This window comes from Mesoplodon bidens (assembly GCF_964165515.1).
Source record: "Mesoplodon bidens genome assembly, chromosome: 5".
NCBI lineage: Eukaryota > Metazoa > Chordata > Mammalia > Artiodactyla > Ziphiidae > Mesoplodon > Mesoplodon bidens.
The window spans coordinates 112,396,702-112,413,281 of NC_138161.1; the positions used below are offsets into that span (position 1 = coordinate 112,396,702).

Consider the following 16,580-nt stretch of genomic DNA (forward strand, 5'->3'; position numbering starts at 1 on the left):
TCAAATCTAGGAGAGTTAGTGTGACCACATTCAGTGGTCCAGTGAATGTAAGGACCGTTGCTGAGTTCCTGAACATTCATCTACCTATCAAAATACTAGCTGACTTTAAAGAGCTGTTTCACTTCTATTGATATCTAATTAATTTAAGGAAAAAATGAAATTATTAGTAGGACCAAGTAGCCAATACAAAGGAAACACTAATATATGCTTCAGAGTTATACTGTCAATACTGAAGGTGGTAAGGAGGTCAAAATCAGCATCATGGATTATGAAAGCAGTCTGTTAGCATGTTACTATGTAATTGTTGATCCATGAAATAAACTCAAAAATCTTTAGCTTCTGAATGTTGAGAATGCATCGAGTCAAATATTTAATATATTACTGACGAAGGAAGTGCTATATGGTTTTGCAGATGTATATGTACTATTGTTTAGTAAAAAGAATATATGTATTTAATAGATTGTTCCTTTTTTCCTGAGAAGCGGTCATTAAATTTATGATATTTTATAATTACTGGTGTCTCAATATCAAGGAAATATGGTATTTGAAGTGCTAAATGAATGACAAGTTACTTGATAAAATGAGATACTTCTTAAAGTAGATGCCTTTGAGAAATATACCTTCATAATAGCAGTGCTGCAAAATCATGGCTCTTTATCTTAATTTGACCTAAACCATATGGATGGTGCACACACACAATCCCATTTTTAATATACTGTTGAGTGTCAGAAGAACATTGCAAAACAGTGTACATAATACGATTTCATACTTGTTTTAAAAATCTGTGTATGGACTTGAATGTGCTAAGGTAAAAGTCAAAAATAATTAGGATTACCAGCTATCCCAGTTTTCTTGGGAGTACCCTTGGTTTAGCCCTGAAAGTCCCATATCCCGGGAAATCCTTGGCCTAGGCAAACCAGGATGGCTGGTCACTCTAAAAAATAAAGCACCCCAATTGTTGATAGCAGTTACCTGTGATAGTGGAATTTAGTGGTGGTAGTTTGTAAAATAGGGAATTTTTACTTTTTTCTTCATACATTTCTATATGTTTAGATATATAGCTTTTTCCAATGAGCTTTTATTACTTTTTTAAACAAAAGACATGTTAAAGTGAACCTTATGTATTAGGAACAGAATGGCTTCCCTGGGGAAGTAGGGAGAGGGATATAAAATCCCATGTTGAAATGGGTCTAGATTAGTTCAGCTCCTTTCAGCGTCTGATAATACTGAAAGTACTTAAAGTATCTAATTGTCTTTTGGGGAGAGAATCCAACATGGGAGTTATTACATAGATGAGAATCCCATAGCCCAGAGATGCATCTCACTTTCATTTCACTGCTATTATGTTTCTTTAAGACACTTGAACATTTGGTTCACTTTAGGTATGAATGACTAGCTGAAAGAATAAATGTTCCTCGTGTCAGTGAATCTGAAGCTACTCATGTATGTATTCTCATACCTGGGGAAAATATTTGTTTCTTATTAGGAGAATGTTGATGTTAGAAGAGCAATATCTTAAGTTGTTCTTTTTGAATCTTTTTGATAGAAGTGAAACTTTCCTTCAAAACTGCTATATTGCGTTAATTCATTCCATAAATATCTGAGCGCTTAATATGTTGCCAGAAGACTAGGTGAACAAAATAGACACTTGTACCTGTCTCATGGAACTTACAAATTACAGAGGGAGTCAGATATTTGTTAAATACTTATACAAATAGACATGTGACTTCAAATATGATAAATACTTTGTAGAAAAAGACAGGGTGTTGCAACATAAAAGAGAACAAAAGGGGGAAACATAATTTAGATCAACTGAGCAAAAAAGGCCTCTTTGAAAAAGTGAAACTTTAGATATAACCTGAAAATCGATAGGCTTCAGCCAAATAAAGAGCTAGAGAAAGAGCTTATGTTAGGAAAATGCTGTGTCTACCTGTTGCTGTTAGAAACCACTCCAGTGGAAACTGTGTTTGAGGATGAGAACTTTAGGGGATGCATTGGAGGGAGAAGTAGACAGGGCTGTTTCATTCTAAATGCAGTAGGAAGTCCCTGACAGGGTTTAAGCCTGATAGTGACGTTTATTTTATATCTTAGAGGTCACCATGACAATATTTTGGTGAGTGAATTATACTCATACTTTTTTTTTTTTTTTTTTTTTTTTTTTTTTCTTTTTGCGGTATGCGGGCCTCTCACTGTTGTGGCCTCTCCCGTTGCGGAGCACAGGCTCCGGACGCGCAGGCCCAGAGGCCATGGCTCACGGGCCCAGCCGCTCCGCGGCATATGGGATCCTCCCAGACCGGGGCACGAACCCGTATCCCCTGCATCGGCAGGCGGACTCTCAACCACTGCGCCACCAGGGAGGCCCCAACTCATACTTTTCTAAGTGTAAGTCTGTTGTTTTCAAGTATGAAGAAAGTGCACTGTATTTTTTTTTAACTAAATAAGGCAAATGTTACTCTGTAAATAGGTCATCACCATTTGGGGAGGCCTGTGGTATTTCTATGGTAAAATGTTGAGGTAGTGTTGGGAGAAATACCTTGGGGTTCCTTACTGTTTGTCACAGCTTTTGAAAGGCAGGTGGGTGCATGGTGAAACTGATTGAATTACTGTGGGTCCTCATGAGCTCTTGGACTCTCAAGTTCTAGGCTCAGAAAGAGATATAGAATTCTGTAGATTCTGGAAGGTATAGAATACTATATGAAAGAAGATAATAAGAAGATAAAAAACTTTATGTTGGGCTTCCCTGGTGGCAGTGGTTAAGAATCCGCCTGCCAATGCAGGGGACATGGGTTCGAGCCCTGGTCTGGGAAGATCCCACATGCCACAGAGCGACTAAACCCGTGCGCCACAACTACTGAGCCTGTGCTCTAGAGCCGGTGTGCCACAACTACTGAAGCCCGCGCACCTAGAGCCCGTGCTCTGCAATGAGAAGACACTGCAGTGAGAAGCCCACGCACCGCAGCGAAGAGTGACCCCCGCTCACCACACTAGAAGAAAGCCCATGCGCAGCAACAAAGACCCAACACAGCCAAAAATAAATTACTTAAATAAATAAATTTTTAAAAAAAATTTTATGTTAATGAAGGCATTATTGGGACAGGAGAAAGGGGATAGTGAAATGGGAATCAGAAGGTTCAGCAACTTGCAGCAACCTGAATGATTTGCTTATTGTCCTATTTTGTACCTACTTTTCCTCTCTACCTACTTGTCTGTCCCTGTGCCTATATATATAGTGAAATGCTGAAGTCAGAAATGAATTTTGCAAGTAAAATAGTGTTATAATTTAAATTTTTTAGTTCATTCCCTTTTTTGGTACATATTGACATACTTTACAAATTCACACTGAAGTATAATTAACTGACTCTATCCTCTTGAGGGAACAGGTGTTGATTAGCCATGTCATAGGAAAACACAGGTATATGTCTTGAAAGTAAAGGATAGTGAAAGTTAGATGTTATGTTATAAAATGACATTTGATATTTCACAGAGATTTTTCTGACCTTGATCAGTTTTTGATAGAAAAATATAGGTTAATAAGATAGATAAAAAGATAGGTTAATAAGATAGATAGAAAAAGATAGGTTAATACAATATGTATTAATAAGTATAATACATATTGTCCTGGAATATAATTAAAATTTTAATGTCTGTTTTAACAGGCCAATTGCAGGATATGCTAACCTGTGTCCAAATATGATCTCTACCCAGCCTCAGGAGTTTTTTGGGATGCTGTCTACAGTGAAACATGAGATTATTCATGCCCTGGTAAATTTTTCTGTTAACTATTGTTCTCTCCTTCATGCCTTGATTTTTTGATTATACTCTCATTTTGATGTATATGTTAAAGTTTAAGATTTTGTGGCTTCTTAGATCGTGTTCAGTAAAACCTAGTTGATTAGGCCTCTGCCAGTAGACAATTTTTAATGATTAGGAAAGCAGCTCGGTTGAGTTATACTACCTAAAATAATGAAACAAGTAAATCCATTGGGCAAATAGGAGTTTTGAAAAAATGATTAAGCTTCTTAAGAAAAAACTTAGTAATTAAAAAAAATTCACTTTCATCTAAAATGATAGCTGATATGCTAATTATAGATCTTTCTTATCTCTTACAGAGATCTCATTTCTAAAAGTGTTCTTGGTCTATTTAGACTTTCTGAATTTTATGTATACTAACTGATTCAGAACTTTGCTTTTCCCCAATTGGTCCAAAGTAGTAAACTTTTACAGTATGTCTGGGGAATTAAATAAAGTTGCCTAAAACCTAGGGAATGTCCTTCTGATGTCATTCATGTGTTTAGAAAATAGATGGGAGTAAAATGCAGTGATTAAGAGAGAGAATGGGACTTCCCTGGTGGTACAGTGGTTGAGAATCTGCCTGCTAATGCAGGGGACACAGGTTCAATCCCTGGTCTGGGAAGATCCCACATGCCACGGAGCAACTAAGCCTGTGCACCACAACTACTGAGCCTGTGCCCTAGAGCTCGCGAGCCACAACTACTGAGCCCACATGCCACAACTACTGAAGCCCACATGCCTAGAGCAGGTGCTCTGCAGCAAGATAAGCCACTGCAATGAGAAGCCTGCACACCCCAAAGAAGAGTAGCCCCCGCTCACTGCAACTAGAGAAAGCCCCCATGTAGCAACGAAGACCCAATGCAGCCAAAAATAAATAAATAAATTTATAAAAAACAAAAATTAAAAAAAAATGGTAGCACCCACTATAGAGTACATTATTTAAAAAAAGAGAGAGGGAGAGAATGGATCACACAGATCTAGGTGTGAATCTCCTTAGCTTTACTGCTAAAAATCTTTGGGATCTATTACAAATTATTTAGCCTTTTGTAAGCCTCTGTTTCATCTATAAAATGAATATAGTAGTACATACTACAATGGATTTTTTTCTTGAAGATTAAATAAGACGAAACATAAATGGCTTAGCACCATGCTCTACATAGTAAGGTATAATAAAATTAGTGGCTATCATTTATTAGTCTTATTTTGTGAGCTATTATGTATGACCTCAGTCTTTAAATCAGCAAATACCTTGGATAATTCAGTGAAACTCTAGTGTATCCAGATAGCACTTCTGTTCTTCAAGTAAGGAGATTCTAAAATGAATCATCTCTTTTCCTTTTATTAAAAAAGTAAGTCAAACCTGCTATTGTGATGAAAGACGAGCATCATTCTAAGTAACATTTTAAGCTTTAAGCTCCAAAAACAATAGATAATTGATGTTGAGAGAACCAGAAAAAAACAGCAGGTTTTAAGTCTAGTATATAAGTGAACATGAATGCAGAGGTCCCAGACATGAGGTAAATTAGGTTATGAACAGGCAGGTCACAAAAGAAAAGGTCCAATTGGCCAAGAAGTATATGAGAACATATTCAGATTTACTTTAGCAATCAGGGAATCTCAAATTAAAGCCAGACATCATTGAATATAAAAACATGTGTGAGAGTTACTATGTACATTGACTTTAAGGTAGTGATTACCTCTGGGAAAAGTGGGAAGAGAAAGGGTGAAGGTAATGGGCCTTCAATGATATTTATTCTGCAGTGTTTTATTTCTTAAAAAAAAAAGTCTGAAGAAAATGTGGCAAAACTAATATCTTAAATCCTCTTAAAGAGTATACATAAGTTTCTATTAGATTTTTAAACTTTTTTGTGTATTTGAATTATTTAAAAAATTGTAAAAACCTAGGAAATTTAAAATATTAGTTTGTCTCAAAAACCATCCTGGAGGATGCTAAGAATTAAATGTTTAACAAATACACTTATTCCCTATAAAGTTATATATGCTCTAGCTATCAAATACAGTCATTTCTGGTTCTTTCAATACCAGGTAAGCCTTCTGAAATGTGAGTGCTTAGAAAAATTTTCAAATTGATATTGTGGAAAAAAATGTGTATTTAGAATATTATGAAAGATGAGGCACAGCGTACTATTTTAAGCTTTATGTAACCTCAGTGAATTGTATATTAAAAACTGTTTAGATTTTCTTACCTGACTCCATTAAATGTTCTTTGCATCTTCAGAGATTAAAAAAGAAGAAATGTAGGAATAAAAGAATACTGTGGATTCCATTAATCATTTTGGCAAGCCTTGAATGACACAGGCCACGGTTATGTAAGCAAAGACATTTGCCAAAGAAATTGATTAATTAAGTGATCATTTGTGATTGTTAGTTATTTGGATATAAACTATAGCATAGTCTCAATGTATAAAACATACTTAAGGGCTTCCCTGGTGGCGCAGTGGTTGAGAGTCCGCCTGCCGATGCAGGGGACATGGGTTCGTGCCCCAGTGCGGGAAGATCCCACATGCCGCGGAGCGGCTGGGCCCGTGAGCCATGGTCGCTGAGCCTGCGCGTCCGGAGCCTGTGCTCCACAACGGGAGAGGCCACAACGGTGAGAGGCCCGTGTACCGCAAACAAAACAAAACAAACATACTTAAATTAGTAGTTACAAAAGCACTTTGTTTTAGTTATTAGGTTAGGAAAGAAAGTAAGAAAAGAAATCTCACTAATGAAATAGGAGATATCAAATGTCAGTATTTTTTTTTTTTTTGCCCATTTTCTCATCTTATTTGGGAGAGGGGGTAGAGAATGGGAATTTGAATACCTTTATGTGAAGTAGCTACTATCTTATTAAAATTGAAGACTTCTTAAAAATACTGTCTAAAAATGTGATTATAAACACACAAATTCACATTGTAAAAAACTTTTAGAAATACAGATGATTTTACACATTACTCTACCACCAAAAGAACCACAGCTAACATTTCGATATATGTTTCCAGTCTTTTTTCTGAAGTATACACCCCCCCACATAAACACACGTTTATAGTCTTTTTTATTTTAGATATAGTTATATATTAAATATGGACTTTGGTATCAAAGACTGAATTTTTATGAGTGATCTTACGAGCATACCCCCCTGCTCTAAACTGTATTGTTAATTGTTGTTAATAGTAACGTTCCCTGGTTGCAATTGTAGAGTTTGTTAGTAAGTTCATGTGAAGAAGACCAACTATGATAAACACGTCTTTAAACAAATAAATGCATTGTCTATACCAACCAAAGAATATCTTTGTTACTATTACTTTTGGTTTCTTCACTTAGAATTATCTCAAGTAATTGAAATTTAAAATTCATAATATGAAACACTTAATTTCAGTCCAATTCCAGTATATGGCAAGTTCCTGTAGAAGTATTGGCCTGACGCTTTTATGTGGTTGTATCAGTGTTCTCTTTTGATAGTGGCATGTTGTAATATCTATAATCAGATTTGATATTTTTCACTGTAAGACATTTTGAACTTTTTCTTACAGGGTTTCTCTGCTGGGCTATTTGCATTCTACCATGATAAAGATGGAAATCCTCTAACTTCAAGATTTGCAGATGGTCTCCCACCTTTTAACTATAGGTATTTGTTTTTTTTTTGTTGTTCTTGTTCTTCTCTTTTAGGAGAGTACTAAGACTAGAATCTGAGAATCATAGCATATTAAGTTCCATAAATAATAGTGGCTTTATGGCTAGCCTAAGAAGATTGTATGTCCTATCTTATTAAAACAAGATAAGATATAAGGGGTGGATGAATTGGGAGATTAGGACTGACATGTATACACTACCATGTGTAAAATAGCTAGCTAGTGGGAACCTGCGGTATAGCACAGGGAGCTCAGCTCAGTGCTCTGTGATGACCTAGATGGATGGGATGGGGGTGCAGGGTGGGAGGGAGGTCCAAGAGGGATGGGATATATGTATACACATAACTGATTCACTTTATTGTACAGCAGAAACTAACACAACATTACAAAACAATTATACTCCAATTAAAAAACAAGAGTTCATTTAGCTTCACCTTTTCATTTTACAGATGAAACATTGAGATGGAGAAAACTTAAGTGACTTATCCAAAGAGCCAGGACTCTTTGCCAAGCAGAGCTCTTTTCCACCACTCTGTAGCTTGTATTACTTTATAGGAGAGTCAGGCCATGGGAAAATATGGGTTGGTTATAGTTTGGTGTTTTTTTTTTTTTTTTTTTTTTGCTGTACGCGGGCCTCTCGCTGTTGTGGCCTCTCCGTTGCGGAGCACAGGCTCCAGACGTGCAGACTCAGCGGCCATGGCTCACGGGCCCAGCCGCTCCGCGGCATGTGGGATCCTCCCGGACCTGGGCACGAACCCACGTCCCCTGCATCGGCAAGTGGACTCTCAACCACTGCGCCACCAGGGAAGCCCTATAGTTTGGTTTTTTAATAATTATTGCCTGTACATGGCAATATTTACATGTTAACTGGTATTTTATTTATCACATCATATTAACAGTGACCTAGAGGTTCAGGGCCTAAAAGAAATAATATCAAGAATTACTAAAAAAAAATTATCAAGAATTTTATATAGAATATCAGTCACAGAACTATAACCATTTGCATGCATTTATATAAAAAATAAATCTCTAAATTAAGAGCACATTTCCACAAAAAGACATGTAAATGAATGTTCATGGCAGTTTTGTTATTAATAAACAAAAAATCGAAACCACCCAAAGGCCCATCAATAGAAGAATGGATAAATAAATTGTGATATATTCCTATAACCAAAAACTACAAGGCACTAAAAAGAACACATTACTGCTGCATGCAGTAAAGTGTATGAATATCACAGTTACAAGGTTCAGTAAAAGAAGTCATAGTCCAGGGACTTCCCTGGTGGCGCAGTGGTTAAGAATCCACCTGCCAGTGCAGGGGACACGGGTTCGATCCCTGGTCTGGGAAGAGCCCTCATGCTGCAGAGCAACTAAGCCAGTGTGCCACAACTACTGAGCCTGTGCTCTAAAGCCCGTGAGCCACAACTACTGAGCCCGTGTGCCACAACTACTGAAGCCTGCGCAACTAGAGCCCGTGCTGCACAGCAAGAGGAGCCACCGCAGTGAGAAGCCTGCGCACCGCAATGATGAGTAGCCCCCACTCGCCGCAGCTGGAGAAAGCCCGTGCACAGCAACAAAGACCCAACGCAGCCAAAAAAAAAAAAAAGTCATAGTTCAGTTGTATGGAGTTTAAAAACAGTCAACGATAAAAGACAGATTAGTAGTTTACTTGAAGCCGCAGGCTATTAAATGCTATACAAGTTGCAGTTGAACAGATTGAGAAGGGGCATAAGGAAACCTTCTCAGGGTGCTGACACTCTTCCATATCTTTATCAGAGTAGTGGTATATGGATGTAGAATACAAAATTAATTCTCACATGAAGATCTCCATTTAGGTAGCCAAAAGTAAATAAATATTAAAACAGATAGTACTTTATTCATCATAGTATTTTTTTAGAGTACATGTGAAGAAACAATTCTAATGTAGAAATACATGTTTTACTTCCTAGATTGTGTTCGTTTGGTGGTATGGGAGAAGTCTGGTCTTTCCTAAGAATTGTGGTCTTTATGGGAAACACATAAATAGTGAGATAGGCAACATCTACATAGTGATATAGGTAAGGAGGAGAGAGATTCCTACACACAAGAACCATTGTTAAGCTGATAATTTGCAGTGCTTTCTTACATTCGGGATATTCCTCAAAAGCAGGAAATCTTACAGTATAAATGGACATAATAGAGTAATAAGAAATTCAGGTGTTAGACATAGAAAGAGTTGGATTTGGCCCTAACCTATTTATTTGGAGAAACCATTTATCTTGAAATGTGAATGATGAAGAGGATATTGGAGTTATTAATGAGGTAAAAACTGATTATTTTCTTGTTGGCTTTGTTCACTATTTATGTTTAAACATTGCTTTGCCATGGAAAAAGGAAAGGAATTAATAATCTTTCTAAGGCATGGGTAGATGAATAGATATATGATACAACAAATAAAAGTGTTAATTGTAGAATCTAAGTAATGGTTACTGGGTATACAGGTGTTCACCATATAATTCTTTGAATAAAAGTGTAAAATCTTCATAAAATAATGGTGGGAAAAAATAGCCTCTTTATATTCTGTCTTATTGGTGAGAATGAGAGATTCATAGGGTCAGTGGTAGAAGTAATCTAGGAAAAAGCCAGAAAAAAATGATACAGGTTATAGGGGAAAAAAAAATTGATGTCCATTATAATTTTCTATAATAAATATAACACTTTTGTAGTAGTGCTTTTATTTGTGCAAGATAGATTCCCCAAAATGAGATTGTTTTCTCCCATTTAGTTATCTTTTTATTTGTCATATTTTTTCCCATACAGAAAAGTTTTTAAATTTTATATTATTAATCTTTTTTATTGCTTAAGAAAATTTCTTCTGCCCTACAAAGATTATACAAATATTCTTCTAAATTTCTTCTGGTAAATTATTATTTGAATTTTTTATGTTCATAGCTTTAATCCATTTAGAATTTATTTTTGCTTCATGTATTTGGGGGTTCTTTTGTAAGGCACATACATGTTTATAATTGTTATGTCTTCTTGGTGGATTGACCCTTTCTTCATTATAAAATGTCTCTAGTAACAATTTTTGTCTTAAAGTCTATTTTGTCTGATGTTAGTATAACTGTTCCAGCTCTTTTTTGAGTCCTATTTTCATGGTACATGCTTTTAATCCTTTTACGTTCAACCTATTTGTATCCTTGACTCTGAACTGTGTCTCTTGTAGACATAGTTGGATCGTGTTTTTTTTTTAATGCATTCTGCCAGTCAACCCCCTTCTGTTCCCTCTGGCTGCCAGATTGCTGGTTTTCACCATGACTGTGGCCTGTTGGTTTTCAAAGCTGCCACACAGCTGGAGAGAGGGCATGGGAAAACGCCACAAAGCTCACTGTTCTTACTGAGATTCATCCATTTTTCTTAAAGAAGTGTTTCCTGGATTACTACAAGCCTTTGGTTAATTTCCAGAGTTCTGAAAAAGTTCATTTGGCCAATTTTGATACTTTCCCCATTGCTTTCATGAAGTTCAGAGGTCCTTACTCTGCCATTTTTACTGACATTTGTCAGGAATTTTATTTCTGTATATGGGGTAAAATAGGGATTTAACTTTGTTTTTCCTAGTAGGATAACCAATTTTACAGCACAGTTATTAAGTAAATTATGCTTTCCCACTAAATTAAAATGTCACCTTTTGTTAAGTTTTGTTATGTACAGTACTAGGATATGTCTCTAGACGTGCTTTTGTTTTATCCAGTAAATTTGTTAAGAGGAAGTAATTCATTGTCATCTTAGCCAAAAAATTAGCTATTTGAATTTGAGCAAGTTACTTCATCTCTCTAAGCTTCTGTCTCTTTACCTGCAAAATAGTGATGATAATCTCATAAAGTTATTGAAAAGATTAAATTAGAAAATGCTATCAAGTCTTTGCTTGCACTTGGTTTATAGTAAGCTCAAATATTTTAATTTCATATTGATATTCATAAACACTTTTACACTTAAAGTGGTGGTGAATTTGCAAAAAGGACTGTCTTTTTATTCTTTAATTGCAGTCTTGGATTATATCAGTGGAGTGATAAAGTAGTTCGAAAAGTGGAGAGATTGTGGGATATTCGAGATAATAAGAGAGTTCCTCACACTGTGTATCTTCTAGTAACACCTCGTGTTGTTGTGAGTATCACTGAACTTCGTGTCTCATGAGCCATCTGCTCTTTTCGTTCATTATGGTCCCTTCTTTACTAATCATTATTGTTTAAGATCTAATGATGAAATTTCAAAGCCTGTAGTAGGAAACATAATATAAAGGCTGTACAGTAAAGCTACAGGCCAAGCACAATCTGAGGAAACAGAAATTTGGCCATGACTCTTATGGCTGCATTCTACCCACTGCTTTAAGTTGTGATACCAGTGCTCTGTTGTGATACCTCTTAGGGTCCCTGGTACTATATGCATAATTGCTGGTCGTTTCATTTGGCGTCTGTTTTAGTCAGGGTTCTCCAGAAAAACAGAACCAACAGGATGTGTTGAGAGAGAAAGAGATAAAGAGATTTATTTTAAGTAATTGGCTGGTCCAAAATCTGATGAGGTAGGCTGGCAACCTGAAGACTCAGGGAAGAGTTGTCGTTTGAGTCCAGAAGCAGTTTGAGTCCAGAAGCAGCTGGCAAAATTTCTTCTTGCTCAGGGGTAAAGTCAGCCTTTGTTCTATGAAGGCCTTCAACTGACTGGCCCATTTATGTTACAGAGAGTGATTGGCTTTACTTAAAGCCCACTAATTTAAATGTTAATCTCATCCAAAAACACCTTCACAGAAACATTCAAAATAATGTTTGATCAGCTATCTGTGGCCCAGCCAAGTTGACACATAAAATTAATCATCACACCCTCTTATTTAATGACAGAAACCTGTTCTCCCTTCTCCCCCTTCCTTGACTACACACAGCTCCTTCTGACCTCTGAACTTTTGCACTGCTCTTGGGATATTTCCCATCCCTGGAAATCTCTAACTGAAGGACAGATGAAACCAAATGAACAAAATTGTTTTCTAATGAACAACTTATTTTTCTTACAAAAATTATATCCATAATAAGAGCAGTTTATACCTGCATTAAAATCATTGTTGACACAACAGTTGCAAATGGCAATCATACCAGTCTATAACTTTTTTGAAATATATGACTTAAAGCCAAACTCTTCAAATAGAGGGAAAAATATTAAGAGAAATAGTAGTTCAATAGCAAAGAAAAGTGTGACAGTATCAAAAGATTTAATTATATTAAAAACTATATTTTTAAAAGACCTTCTCACCGAAGTAATTCTTTAATGACTGCTTTATTATATCCAGTATGGTAAGGAGTTTGCCATTATGTTATACTGTTGTAGGGTTTATTTACTTATTTTTTTCTGATTCTTAGGATGAAGCACGAAAACATTTTAACTGTCCAATTCTGGAGGGAATGGAACTTGAAAATCAAGGTGGTATGGGCACTGAGCTCAACCATTGGGAAAAGCGATTATTAGAGGTCAGTTTATTTTAGAATTTTACTAGACATATTTTTTCTTTAATAAAAGAATTCGTACTCAACTTATTCAAACATATCATAGGTTATAAAGTAAAAAAATTTTAAAAGTCCCTTTCCCCTTTAGCTTTCCAGATCCACTTTCCAGATGTAATCACTATTTAAGTTTTTTAAATATCCTTCCAGAAATGTTTGATAGACAGATAGACAGACACACTGACACACAGTTTTTTTTAAATAGGTTCATACATTTATGCAACATTTTTCATTTAACAATATATCTTAGACATCTTTCCAAGGCAGTATAAGTGCTTCTGCTATCATACAATGTATGCTTTCCTAAGGAACCTCTTTCTTCAAAATCGAACACTAAAAATAACGAGGCTTGTAAGAAACACAAATACCAGGTTATTAACAAAAGCAATAAGTCATAATAAAAGTACTAGCTCAGTCTGAAAAGACATCATATTTCTAATAAATAAACTCCTGTATTTACTCTAGTATTTCTTTACCTTAAACAATAGCAAAAGGCAGTGGTAGGTAGATGGGAGACTATAAATCTGAATATTGGGGACAAGAGTAAAATGTACAAAGGTAAGAGAACAATGCAACAAACACTTCGCAGACAAAGCCTCTGGCCATACTGAGCCAGTTGGAAGAAAATGGAGTGAATGACCATCATACACAGCACAGCATTCCTCTGTTGCTGTGTTCTGCTGTCTTAGTGTATTTTGATTTTTTGTTTGTTTTTTAATTTTTATTTTATATTGGAACATAGTTGATTAACAATGTTGTATTAGTTTCAGGTGTACAGCAAAGTGATTAATTTAGCTGCTATTGCTCCATTGCACAAAACATTAAAATCCAGAGAGGAATCATTAGGAACCAACATGATTCCGTCTTATACTGATGTCATTCCCTTATTTACTAGCCTCACATGAGCTCATTTACATTACAAAAATACATGCATTAGTAGAATAGACTGTATACATGGCTCTACTTATTTTTAAACAGCTACATAGTATTATACGAATGTAAAAACAATCCTTTTTAACGAATAATTATGTTTTAAATTTTTTGTCTTAAAACTGTTATAATGAGCAATTTATTTATATCTTCAGTGCCTTACAGGAGTGGCATTCCAGTAGGTGTTCTTAGGTTCAACTAAACAGCCAGTCAAACCTATAAGACCTAAACAGGTCACATTCAAAAAAACATTAGAAGGATACAAGAAAGAGAGTACAGCATACCAGCATGGCAGAGCCAGGCATTTCCCTGGTGCTCTACACAGCAGTCTAACGGCTGTCATCCATGCCTCTCTCCCTCTCCCGCCAGCTCAAATACCATAAGCACAAGACCATAATAGAGGGGTGCAAGAACCAGCCTGGCTTAGAAGTACCATGTCCCAAATAAGAACCAACATCTTTTTTTAACAGTTTCTTAGCCATAACTTCCAGATGCCTGTAAGGGGCATACCCATAAGAGTCACTGCGCACAGAGAAGTCCAAAACTGTGGTTTACCAACAGGTATTCATGTTCATTTATAGTAATCCCACGTCCAGAGGCATAACAGGTAGTGTTTTTTCCTTAAGTCCTGTTGCCTAGTAACACAGTTGACATTCCACCCTTATTAGGTTTCCAGGGGAGCAGAACTAGAAAGTTAATGCAAGATCAGATTTGTTTATATAGAAAAAGGAAGGATAAATCCCTGGAAATGGAATTTCTGGGTCAAAGGGTGTATATGTGTGTGAGTGTGTGTGTATGTGTATGTGTGTGTGTGTATTTTTTTTTAGACGTCTGTTTAAATAATTAAATAGTTGCAGGTTACATACACCATGATCCAAGTTAGCAAAATTATGAAAAGAGTGAACTTAATGCTTGTGCTGACTGTTCTTATCTAGGTGACCACAAAGTAACAGTGATAGAAACTTATGGAAGACATGTACACTTATTTCTCACATGGGAATAAGTTTATTTTCCTTCAGCAGTTTTCTCAAGTGATTCCCTTTAGAAAGCTGTAGATCGGCCAGAACTGAAAATTTACTTAGTTTTCAATAGAAGACTTGATAGTAGTCACTTTATTAGTTTCATTAACTGCTACCTTTCCTCTGAAATCAACTTTGTGTCCTTGAACTATTTTTTAAAAACGTGATATTTAAGTACTTGAGATGGCTATCCAGTGTTCAACATAAAGGTTAGCAGAATACGGGAATTCCCTGGAGTCCAGTGGTTAGGACTCCATGCTTTCGCTGCTGAGGGCATAGGTTTGATCCCTGGTCTGGGAACTTAGATCCTGCAAGCCGTGCAGGTGCCCCCCCCACCCCAAAAAAAAGAAGAATCAGAGCTTCCCAAAGATAGAATATGCTTCCTTAAGAGACAGTGAAGTCCTTACCATTAGGTGACCTCCTGGTAGGAATTTTATTATATGAATTAAGACATTGGGTAGTTAGTAGACCTTGATATTTTGGGTCCCTCAGGCAACTCCTTTGATCCTATGATTCTGTGATACTTGTTTTACATATTAATATGTATTCCTGTGATCGCAAAGTATAGAAAGTTGGTTATAAAAGCATTTTCTTTGTAATTCAGGCAAGTATTCCATTCCTCACTCCATTATCTGGGCATCTGTCTCAACCACCCCCTTTACTTTGCCTGAATAGTGTAATGTTTTTACAGTATTTCTTTTTCCATATATTTATCTTCATTTTCATCACAGAGTTCTAAATGCTAGTTATCTATCATTACAGGGAAATTGTATACACTATAGACATTTGAGGCAGAAAGTAGATTTTGCTTTAAGCTTCAGTCTTGTCATCTTAAAGAAGGCTTACGTATTCCACTATTTTAAGTCAATATTTTGTCAGCCTCTCACACTTGCACCATTTTAAATATACATCAAAGCACTCACGGAAATTATTGGGACTTGCAAGGAGTCCAGTCTTCTAATTAAAATCTGTTGGTGATTTTCAGAATGAAGCAATGACTGGTTCTCACACCCAGAACCGAGTCTTCTCTCGAATCACTCTGGCGTTAATGGAGGACACTGGGTAAGACAGCTGTGAGAATTTTATATGAATTGTTTATTAAAATGAAATGAATATTAAGATTACTATTAAGATGAAATGAATATTAGCTTAAGAAAGTACTGACATTTTACACTGAAGTAAAATATACCTGTTTTTAAAATTTTGTGCAGTTAGCTATCCGTTATCTGTACCAGCTCCATTCATTCATTCAGTAAATGTTTGAGACCCTGAGGTGTATAGTAATGAATAGAAATAAATCCCTGGCATTATGAGATTTATTTTTTAATAAGTAGAGGCCATGCAGATATGAAGGAAAAGCTTACATAAACAATTTTTTTAAATTGTAAGTGAAATTGGTTTATGTATAGATTCCTGGTTTTTAAGGCAGTAGAACGTTCTTGTAAAGCAATAGAATACTGTTTTTTTTGTTTGTTTGTTTGTTTTTTTAAGATGTCGGGGGTAGGAGTTTATTAATTAATTTATTTTTGCTGTGTTGCGTCTTTGTTTCTGTGTGAGGGCTTTCTCTAGTTGTGGCAAGCGGGGGCCACTCTTCATCGCTGTGCGCAGGCCTCTCACTATGACGGCCTCTCTTGTTGCGGAGCACAGACTCCAGATGCGCAGGCTCAGTAGTTGTGGCTCAT

The 16,580-nt window shown here is 36.1% G+C and overlaps 1 protein-coding gene across 4 annotated transcripts in view; it reads left to right on the plus strand.

Annotated features, from left to right (window-relative positions):
* Positions 1–16,580, plus strand: part of LMLN (leishmanolysin like peptidase) — a gene marked incomplete at its 5' end in the record, with an annotated part of 79,298 nt that overhangs the window by 27,403 nt on the left and 35,315 nt on the right. For all 4 annotated transcript variants that reach the window (XM_081236091.1, XM_081236092.1, XM_081236094.1 and 1 more), the window contains 5 exons: positions 3,657–3,762; positions 7,326–7,420; positions 11,450–11,567; positions 12,809–12,916; positions 15,884–15,960. In XM_081236091.1, the coding sequence (XP_081092217.1) occupies positions 3,657–3,762; positions 7,326–7,420; positions 11,450–11,567; positions 12,809–12,916; positions 15,884–15,960 (504 nt within the window). The remainder of the gene's footprint in view (positions 1–3,656; positions 3,763–7,325; positions 7,421–11,449; positions 11,568–12,808; positions 12,917–15,883; positions 15,961–16,580) is intronic.